The 11,129-nt window shown below is 41.8% G+C and overlaps 1 protein-coding gene and 1 pseudogene across 1 annotated transcript; one reads left to right on the top strand and one right to left on the bottom strand.

Annotated features, from left to right (window-relative positions):
* The first annotated feature begins 2,964 nt into the window (after positions 1-2,964).
* LOC139453796 (uncharacterized) lies at positions 2,965-5,306 on the top strand (annotated as a pseudogene).
* Positions 5,307-7,649: 2,343 nt separating this feature from the next.
* Positions 7,650-9,133, bottom strand: LOC139450325 (uncharacterized). Its single transcript, XM_071232006.1, has 2 exons — positions 8,464-9,133; positions 7,650-7,690 (listed from the first exon to the last, which is right to left on the bottom strand). Exons 1-2 carry the CDS (start codon positions 9,131-9,133, stop codon positions 7,650-7,652), a joined length of 711 nt encoding a protein of 236 aa, XP_071088107.1.
* Positions 9,134-11,129: the final 1,996 nt, after the last annotated feature.

The raw sequence follows: 11,129 nt of genomic DNA, 5'->3' as shown, positions 1-11,129 counted from the left end.
AGAAAAGTTGTGAAAGTAGAGGTGAAATTGAGGAATATTGGTGATTGAGATAGCCCTTTTGAAGGTAGTATCTCCGGCAATAGCGGAAAGGGTAGAGTCATCAAAGAAATGTTGAAGAAGGGAAAGATTGACAGGGTGTAAACGAGTCAAGTGTGTTGTGCTGTTTGTGCAAGAGCTGAAGGATGCGGGGAAGAAGATAGATTCAGTTGACAAAGCACAGGAGCACGGAGACTTCAGGAGGCAGAAGGAACACCCTGGAATCATACGTTGTACGGAAGGACAGGTTAGGGATAGGGTAGGGATACGATAGATTAACACTGTAGAGTGGTCAATTTCAAGTAGAGTAAGAGGGTGAGTTTTGGTTACGTAACGAAAGTCACACAGGTGCTTTACTTGTGCTCTGTTGTTTTGAAAAAGCGCGAGCTCACAAGAAGGAACAGTGACAGGCGTTAGTGATATCCTGTATGGGCAGTGAAGAATGCTACGCCCGATACAGGTAGACACTTGGGTGTCTGAGAGATTAAGATAGTGCTGATTATCTTCACTGACAGCAAAGTATGAGGGGATAGATATGAGCTGAGTAGAATGGAGAGATGTCTCATTGACAGGTACAGGAAGAGAAATCATTTTATAAAGGTATAATGGTTTGCCAAAAGAGGAAATTGGGAATTTGATAGACACATAAAGACGATCACCAACCCGAGTATATATAAACTGACCTTGTGAGAAGTAGAAGGAGGATCTCTCTGCAGAAGTACAAAGTTGGGTCGACTGCTAGAAAGTAGTTTGGTAAGGTGAAGGATAGTCTGATGGAGAGTTTCTTCTGGGATCAGGAGAGGAGACAGTCTATTATTGACCAAACTTAGGATGCCTAATTTTAGTTTCTCTAGTTGGTTGTCAACGGCAGATGCCTGCTCTACCTGATCCATCAGTAATGCCGATAGGGCAACAAACGAGGACTTTAAAGAATTGACGTCTCTGTTCAGCGTTATTGTTGCAAAATGAATAGCGTCATGATTGGTTTTGATTGCTTTCAACTAAGTCAACTAAGGACATATAAGATGATAAATGTTTGGCATGTTGTTGGAGGTTATTTGAGACTAAATTTTCATGGCTAACGAGGGCATTGATATGTTTAGCTAAAATATTTACATCATTGGTGGTAGCTGTTCCAAAAAGAGTCTTAGAAAAGCTACCCACAAAATTAAAAAGTGCCCGTTTTGACCGAGACCTTACATGCTGTTTGGAATTTGGTATGATACTATACACCAACTTCTTTGCTGCGTCAAGTCTTGGCGCACACCTGGTCTTGACAGTATTCAGGTGTGTCTGAATTTGTCGGATCAGTGCACAGGTTGCATTCCCAGTATGACATCCCTGCATCTGTGGAAGTGTTGGTTTCCGGGGGATGTTAATCTGGTAAGTATGTAACCAGTTTTCCGTGGAAAAGTGCACTGGAAGATGGGGCTGAAAAACGACTCCATAATTCAGTCGCTGGATTGGCTTTGTTGAAGAAACTGCTGTGATGTAGAGAAGAAGCCCTACAAAGAGTTGCCCCAGTTGCATACCTATGAGAGAAATGACAATAATGTAGTGTAAAAATCAGGGTATGAAAGGTGAAGAAATGATTTGATCAGGATCATTAAGTAACCTTGGCCAACCGACATCTCAACCCTCACTGGCATTGCTCTCACCCATATGATAACGGGACAATGGAATTAAACTCTTATTGAAAAAAAAGATGCTTAGACCTACGTTTAAGCTTTTTGCCTGACTGGTTTTTTCGGATATGAAAATCCTGTTTCAAACCTTGCCCAAGGTTTTCATCCGGTTCCCAGGTTGGTGATGGGTAGTTGCGCCATTTGATTAAATAGTGGCGTTTACCATCCACCTGTTTGCACCGAATAACCTTTTTGAGAGGGTACATCTGGTTCGGTGTCTGTTGTGATGAGGATGAGGGTGAGGATGTGCTTGGCACAGGACGATGAGATGGTGTGTGTGTTTGTGAAGATGACAGGTTTTGTTGTGATGACTGCAATGTATGATTTGTTGGCCGTGAGATCCCTTGATCTCGCAATGATTGACTGGCTGGTTGAGGTCCATGTGTTGAGGCTGACCTGCTGATATCAAGAAGCTATGACACTTGTATATGAACAATGACAATGTGAAACACCTGCTGCATACGCTCACAACAGCCATACCGGTCTATACCGGTCTCGGTTACAATGAGCGAGACTTTGTCCTTTATTTATCAATTCGGTGTTTATCAATAGGTGACGCCTGCATTCGATCAGTAAATAAAGATGTGTATTAATATTCGTGTATGCAAGCTGAAAAGGTAACATTTAGTTTAGTTAGTTGTGAGACTCAACTCACAAGTTCCGTGTTTGAGATATTTTTAATTTTAAATTCTCCCGAATGCATTTCCTCGCACCGTTAACTTTTTCTCTCACTGACTGTGGAAGGTGAATAAATATTTCAATGTACGTGTAGAATTTAATGTATTTAATGTTAGTTTTGCACATCATATTAGCTGATTGGTATTGTGAAATCAGTATTTGCAATGCCTTTATTTTTCATTTTTAAATTTAAAAAAACAACCAACCCGCTTGTTGGACTATTCAGTGTTCTGTATTTATCTTATAGAAAGTTGCATGCAATACAAGTTAAGGTAAGGTGTCTTAAGAGATCCTGATCAACTTTAGCCAAATATCCCTCTTGTCCTTGTTGCCAAGACAAGCAAGATGGCGACGGCGTGGCGGCAATGTCGAGCAGTCGACGAATTCGGAAAAAAACATTTTCCCGAGAAAATTCGGTTTGTTCACAGCGCCACTGTTGTAAAAACGATGTCTCGGTTTCACAAACCTTGTTTTCTACTCACGTACAAGGGCTGTCAGTTCGTCAAGTCAGTATATAAGTCAATACTGCATTGAGCTGGGTACTCGACCTGGTTTACTTCCAACGATGGCTGACAACACACTTATAACTCGTGGTCTCCCGTGGTCAGCCACGGGACGACCGACTCGAACCTTTCAGAAGACCTCTGGAAACCAACGATCACTACAGGTGGAAGACCACGAGCTTCACGTGGAACTGATTGTAATCTCTCTGATGTCCCCGACACTGGCGAGTGAGTTTACTTTACTTGGTAACATTTCCAGGAATAGGCCTGTTTCTCGGAACTTCTTGTGTATGGTTCATTGTGGAATATTCTTATTTCCAGAATACAAAGGCTTAAAGACCAGCTGTAAATTGACACACCATCACCGAAAGTTAGCCATAGGAATGGTTTTCGACACTTGTTGTTGATAAAGACAACGTCGAGTATCTTACTCCCACTGGCTGCGAAGTACAAGCTGCTTTTTCTGCTGGAAACGTGTAAAACATTGATAATTCGAGCGGTACCTCGCATGAATGCTCCTAACATAGGCCAGATGCAAATAACAAATGAAGGATACAAAGACGAGAATAAAGATCGTCTCATGCGGTATTTCGTGTTGGCGCATAAACATGAATTAGATGTAGTGAGGAAATGTTGTATGGACAAGTTAGTAAAATGCTCTTATAGTATACAGACCTATAACATGCTTTTGGGCAATTCGAAACCAACACGATGCACTCCGGCCTTCCAGCAGCTCGACCCAACTACAAGATGGGAAATACTGAGAAATCGATTATTTTACATGGAAGGTGAGTTATTGTTTCGTGCTTGACAATGAAAGTTGACTGGGCAGGTGTGGCTGACCCTGTTAGTGACTAAGTATTACTAGTTACTGTGATGAAGAGACTATGTTGGTGCGATGATGAATATACTATTACTTATGCATGTTTGGGGCTAACTGGAGGGTCAACTGTATACTGTAATATATACCATCTTTTGACCTGGAAACGCCTCAGATAATGAATGTATATCATACTCCTCACAAAAGTTGAGCAACAAGTACTATTTTCCGTGCAACATTCTCATCAGTGTTGAATGCCATCCATTGAGAACAAATTCAGGCAGTAGAATTACCTACGAATACTCGACTGTAAGCCTTTTCCATGTAGACTTTCCTGATAACACTTATAACATCGCCTGAACACAACCACCCTCAAAACACACATGCAAAATGCACGACATGCATGTTTTACACACTTCACCCATGCACCCTGATTGCTTAAAAACTGCCTGCAACGGCAATTTGTAGACATTAACACTTTAGACATGGCTAGGCGTCACTTAACGCCAACTGAGCTTACTCAGATTGTTGGAATGGTACAGGGGGGTCTCACCCAAACTGCTGTTGCCAATCATTTTAATGTTCACCTCAGTGTCATCTCAAGATCAATAACTCGATATGTCATGTCCGCAATGTGGTCAACATGTCCGTCCAAGTTGGCCACGGCTTTGTTGGTTTCGCTAGCAGGAGACAGGGGATCCGGGCGTGGCTGGAACTCACTCGCCAGTGTCGGGGACGCCAGAGAGATTATATTCAGGTCCACGTGAAGCTCGTGGTCTCCCACCTGTATGACAGCGTCTGATTTCTTATTCCCCTTTGTGAAGAAGGTGTTCGCCTCTTTTAAACGTGACTCAGACATTTTGGTGACAGAAGTGTCGAAAAGAAGTTCCAAATTTCTATGGCTGACTTTAGGAGATTGTGTGTCAATTTATTGCTGGTCTTTAAGCCTTTGTATTCTGGAAATAAGAATATTCCACAATAAACCATACACAAGAAGTTCCGAGAAACGGGCCTATTCCTGGAAACGTACCACGTAAAGTAAACTCACTCGCCAGTGTCGGGGACATCAGAGAGATTACAATCAGGTCCACGAGTTTTAAGTGTGTTGTCAGCCATCGTTGGAAGTAAACCAGGTCGAGTACCCAGCTCAATGCAGTATTGACTTATATACTGACTTGACGAACTGACAGCCCTTGTACGTGAGTAGAAAACAAGGTTTGTGAAACCGAGACATCGTTTTTACAACAGAGGCGCTGTGAACAAACCGAATTTTCTCGGGAAAATGTTTTTTTCCGAATTCGTCGACTGCTTGACATTGCCAAGGAAGCGTCCAATGAGAGGCCACCATGTCGAAGAAAACCAGCAACAATTTTAACAAGTTTGTCTCATTATCAAGATTCTCGAGGAATGGCCAAACCATGTATAGAAGCAAGAGCAAGAGACTCCAGTTCACCGTCTGCTGTGGAACTATCGAAAGACAAACACCCCCAGCTCAAAATGGAAGGTGTTTGTCAACTGCGGAATCGGAAAATCCACATGGCAATACCCTGGCCAAGAAAAGGCCAGGCAAATGTCACAGTGTAAACCCTTGGACCAGGACGTACATACGTGAGGACAGAGAACGTAATCTCACATCAGGAGATCTGTGCTGTGAACAATCTCTGCAACCACCCCCTGCTCCAAGGAAAGACCCCTCCCGTGCAGCCACTGCCAGGAGGGCTATATCACAGCGTGTCAGCTTAATGTGGGAGGAAAGCCTGAAGTGATGCAGGTCTCAGACGTTTACCACTTCGGTGAAACCCACGAGCAAGGGTATGGTGCTGACAAACCTAGAAACATAATCGGGGCGAACCGGGATTCGAACCCACAATCATAGGTTTCTGGCGTGTTCAAGGGACGCAACTGCACAGCGAATCGCGGCGCCTTAGACGACTGGGCCAACCGTGCCCCCCGAATGATATTACGCATATGAGTAAATACTCAACGGCGTAAATCTTATCTGAGCAGTGTTGGTATCAAAGTGCACATCGTCCAAAGTCAAAAGTACATGTGTAATGCGCAGATAGTGATAGGCAAGGGTATCGTAATGATTATGTTCATCATAACAAGTCGTCATTGTGGTCAGATGTACGGCAACATCGATCAGCTATCAACATTCCCTTCACGATCCGTATTCCATCACAGTGGAATAAACATACATATCTGACCAGAATAATAAAAACAAAATCTCTAATATAATGTGTATATTGTAACTTAATTGTACATTTTACACTGTAGTGTTTTCCTGCTTTGGTTTGATTGGCTTGGTGGGGGTGGGATGTCAAGGTTGCTAAGACAACCTATATGATCTTGTTTTCTAATCCAAGTTCACCCTGGTTTTGTTTGTAGGTTTGTCAGCACCATACCCGGGCTCGTGGGTTTCACGAAAGTGGTAAACGTCTGAGAAACGTCCATGGACCCCTGCTTCAAATAGACTTGCTACAGTCGCGATGATCACTTTGTGTGAATTGCCCTACGTTTTCTTTCTACTGTGATGAACTTGTGTTAGAAGTTGCAGGTTCTTATAACTATCTTGGTGTGTTTTTAACAGAACATTTAGATTTTAACTCTATGGCCAAATGTGCAGCAAAATCAGGATGTAGAGCCCTTGGTCTTTTAATCTCAAAGTACAAAAGCCTTGGCGGTATGCCATTTAAAGTATTTAGCAAACTTTACTTTATCTAAAATAAAAGATGACAAGATATTTGTTTATTTGTGATTATAAAAGCAATACGAAGAGAGAGAAAACAGAAAAAGGAGTATTCAAACATTGAACCGGCGGATTCCATAATCCGTGAAGTGGATTGGAAGGCGGATTGTCCTTTACTATCAGTTCACTACTGCGCATGTGTCGAGTTCACAAGAGATACTGACGAATACCAAGAGCATAAACTCCACGTGCACCTCGTCACGCTCCACCGCAGCCCAGAAAAATGTTTTCTCATTGGAAGCTGTACAGCTAGACTAACATCTAGTCTCTGAAATGAACATAGTTTACAGAAGAAAAAAACAGTTGTTAAATAATAGTTAAGAATATAATAAAAAGGAGCCCAGAGTAATCTAGATTTGCCAAACATGATAGACTTGCATTGGCTGTATTGGATATATTTGTTTCAGGGTCTGTATGACAGACTACTGCACAGTGAGTGAGAATGGTTTTACGCCGCTTTTAGCAATATTCCAGCAATATCACGGCGGGGGACACCAGAAATGGGCTCCACTACTGTACAGCCTGAAAAGACTGGTGGGGAGCCGTATTTCTGATGTGGAACATTTTCATAGCACGTGATGTGATTTGTTTATTTGTTTAATTGCTGGTTAACGTCGCACTCAGCAAAATTCCAGCTACATGTGTATATGAACATGGCAGGATAGGTACACAATGACAATAGTAATGACTGAAAGTTAAATCGAGACTTCATTAAAACATATATATATACACAATACAACGTACGTATGTAGTCTATCTAGTTACAGTCTTGTGACAAGTCTGTACATGTGTATATAACACATAGCACGGCCTAGTCTAGAGAAAATCATCCAGCAGCACAGATTATATATAGAATCAATGAACATATACTCGATTATCCAGTGTATGACATCTCCGGTCCATTGTCATACATAACGTGGACCTATTCGCGATCACAGTATCGTTTCGGAAGTGACGTCACCACCTCCATCGTTCCCTTCTCTGACTTTACACCGAGTTAATCTCGCTCGTGACATTAATTTGATTGGAGGGCTATTTTTAGCGTCGAGCTTTTCGAATCCGTCTGAAAACGAAACTTTGGTAGCGAATGAATATATCATATCCACGTTGGGGAAGCCGTTGCCATATTGTGTGCAGACTAACAAGAACTGTAAGCAGCCACAAGATGTCTCACGTCCTCAAAGGTCTTCCAAGTTGTCTGTCCTATAACCGTAGGTACCTGGAGGATGGAGAAAGAAACGTCATGACAACATGCTTCGCTGTGATCTTTGAGCTAAATATTACATTTGTAGTGAGTGAGTGAGTGAATATTGTTTACGCCGCTTTAAGCACTATCCCGCAATACCACGGCGGGGGACACCAGAAATGGTCTTGACACATTGTACCAATGTGGGGAATCGAACCCGGATGTTTGGCGTGACGAGCGAACGCTTTAACCACCAGGCTACCCCACCGCCCCTATTACATTTGTAACTCCCACAGTTTCGTATTTTCTTTTGCCTTTACAGTATTAAAGAAGTTGTTATCCATACAAATTGAGTCTACTTTGTCACACAGTTTAACACAGACTGTCGATATTGTTGTGGATGGTGTTTCCAAGTGATGGCTATAGCTTCGCGTTCGGTTCCAAATTCAATTGAGCACTTTTCAATCTACAGATTCAATCTATAATGAATACATAAAATGACTGAAATGAAAGAAGAGACATAGAAATATATGTACATTGTCATTGCTCACTGAGACATTTTTTTCTGTATATATATTATGTACGTTCCTGAATACTAGTATGTTTTCGTTGACATGATTAGGGTAAAGGTGCATTGATAACTAGCATCCAGGCAATCCAATATTATACATGCATAAGTAATAGTATATTCATCATCGCACCAACATAGTCTCTTCATCACAGTAACTAGTAATACTGAGTCACTAGCAGGGTCAGCTACACCTGTCTACTCAACTTTCATTGTCAATCACGAAACAATAACTCACCTTCCAGGTAGAATAATCGATTTCTCAGTATTTCCCATCTTGTAGTTGGGTCGAGCTGCTGGAAGGCCAATGTGCATCGTGTTGGTTTCGAATTAGTCCCATACATGCTATAACGGTCAGTGATCTGTTTGCTATAAGAGCATTTTACTAACTTGTCCATACAACATTTCCTCACTACATCTAATTCATGTTTATGCGACAACACGAAATACCGCATGAGACGATCTTTGTCCTCTTCATTGTAATCGTCATTTGTTATTTGTATCTGGGATGTCCTCGAAGCATTCATGCCAGGTACCGCTCCAATTATCAATGTTTTACACGTTTCCAGCAGAAACAGCAGCTTGTACTTCGCAGCCAGTGGGAGTAGGTACTCGACGTTGTCTTTGTCAACAACGTTGACGCTCCTGAAGTTGGGGTAGATGGAGGTCAGCATGTCCACAATGTGGTCAACACGTCCGTCCAAGTTGGCCACGGCTTTGTTGGTTTCGCTAGGGGGAGACAGGGGGTCCGGGCGTGGCTGGAACTCACTCGCCAGTGTCGGGGACATCAGAGAGATTATATTCAGGTCCACGTGAAGCTCGTGGTCTCCCACCTGTATGACAGCGTCTGATTTCTTATTCCCCTTTGTGAAGAAGGTTTTCGCCTCTTTTAAACGTGACTCAGACATTTCGGTTTCAGAAGTGTCGGAAAATTAGTCCAAATCAATATTGATAACTTTCGGAGATGGTGTGTTAATATACTGCTGGTCTTCAAGCCCCTATGTTCTGGAAATAAAAATATTCCACAGTGAAACATACGACGTTCCGAGAAACGCGCCTATTCCTGGAATGTGCCACGTAAAGTGGGTAGTCAAGGTCGTCTAACTAGGCTTCCGGCTCTCGGCTGATGGTGACGAATGCACGTATTCGAGTCGACAGGCAAAGGTTCGGCTTTACGATAAGCAGACTAAATCAATTCATTCGCGCTGTTGTGTCAGTGCTGTTATACAACAGCCAAGGGGCAACGTAACTCTATGTCGAAATACAGAAATACAGACTAGTCAAGGCATTAAAAAGGCATTATGAAACATGTCGGTACACATAAACCAGTGTTTTTCATAAAGTACATGAAGTATAAATACTAACAACTATTTAGATTTGATGGTGATGGAGGAACCGGCTTTTTGGAAAAACAAATCGGTTTGTTAGCAAAATTATTGTTATTTCTGTTGAAAATGTCCTCCAGGAGTAGAGCTACATGCATGTAGAAAGGGGCACAACTCTGCACAGTGAGATGGTGCACCTTTGATCACTAGACCATCAGTCTCCTCAATCGAAAATTTAGGGGTCCCTCGATTCAAAAACTGCAACAGCGCATATCAAGGACACCAGGACCCCATTTAATTTCGAAGACCGATTTGGATACATTTAAATGTCCAAGCTCCTCACAGCGATAGCCCGTTCGGGGAGCTCTCCTAACCGAGAGTTTAACGATCAAATGACATTTGATAGCGCCTGTCGTCCCGTGGTAAAGTATAGGCTGTGCACTGAGTGTTGCACTAAAAGACTAAAGTAGCTCATCATAACGGTTCAGTCACACATTCAGGATTTTTACTGCCGTCCTTGATAGGACCAGTCCCGATTAAAATTTGTCAAAAGTCTGATCAAGATCATGTGAGTCATTGTGGGAAATTCACAAACTTGTAAAAACATTTATTTAATCACGACAACAATCAGATATTGTCCAGGAAGCGTCCCGATTCAGCCGTTTTCTATGGTGGCCGAGAGGGGACATCGCTTTCTCGCTTTCTCGCTTTCTCGCTCTATCGCTGATGTGGGTTTTAATCATAAAAGAGAGCTCAGTTTTTCCAGTCGCATTTCAAATTGTACATATGGACGGAATGTTGAAATTTTCTCACTATCTACTTAAATATAATTTAACAGTACAGACATATGTGCTTTTATAACAATCCACGTATTTCTGCGTAAAAAAGAATTTGATTGATTTATGGCCCTATTTAGCTATTGGATCCCCAACCCCCAGGCCAAGTTATCAAAACAAATAGCAAATAACACCGCTCAATAGCGCTGAGTAGTACGTACTTCCTAAAAAGCAATAGTGTTTTCCTAAAAACAACGCTTATATCAATGTTTATTCTGTTTGCGGAGTAGATGTCATCAAAGTGGAAGTCCTCACCCAAGCAATGGTTATACTTCCGGATGTCCATTATGTAATTTCTAGTTTTTGGGTGACATATTGTTCTCAGTAACCGTAATGTGGAAATAGATAGTTGAATGGTTTTATATTCAAGTTGGTACTTCCGCTATTCAAAGTGTTCAGTGAGTCCGTCTTATCAACAGTCATTTCTGAGACATAAATGCAAAGTATAATTACCGGTAATTTAGTATACGCTATTTTTTTGCATTTATAATTAACTCTAACGTTAATTTTAAGATTTACAGTACATACTATTCAAAAGAAGTTAAAGAACACCCGATTCCTTCATATGACTATGGTTAGTCATTAGAAGAAGCGCTAGAGCGAGAAAGCGAGAAAGCGCTAGAGCGAGAAAGCGATATTTCCCTTAATGCCGTACGTTAAAACGGTTTTTGCTGATGTTTAGTGATCCATTCCTGTAATTCTCACCGCTATTTTGCCTCTTATGATTAGATTTTTAAAACATC

Source organism: Haliotis cracherodii, unplaced genomic scaffold, assembly GCF_022045235.1.
Source record: "Haliotis cracherodii isolate W230 unplaced genomic scaffold, xgHalCrac1.p SCAF_10, whole genome shotgun sequence".
In the NCBI taxonomy this organism is placed as follows: Eukaryota; Metazoa; Mollusca; class Gastropoda; order Lepetellida; family Haliotidae; genus Haliotis; species Haliotis cracherodii.
This window is presented reverse-complemented; position numbering and strand designations above follow the sequence as displayed.

What these genes read in the sequence shown, in the direction of transcription:
- LOC139450325 (XM_071232006.1), bottom strand. Translation starts at nt 9,133, where the DNA reads ATGTCTGAGTCACGTTTAAAAGAGGCGAAAACCTTCTTCACAAAGGGG. An exon ending in TCGATTATTCTACCTGGAAG is followed by an intron (nt 7,691 to 8,463) that starts GTGAGTTATTGT and finishes TCCATCCTCCAG; the next exon opens with GTACCTACGGTTATAGGACA.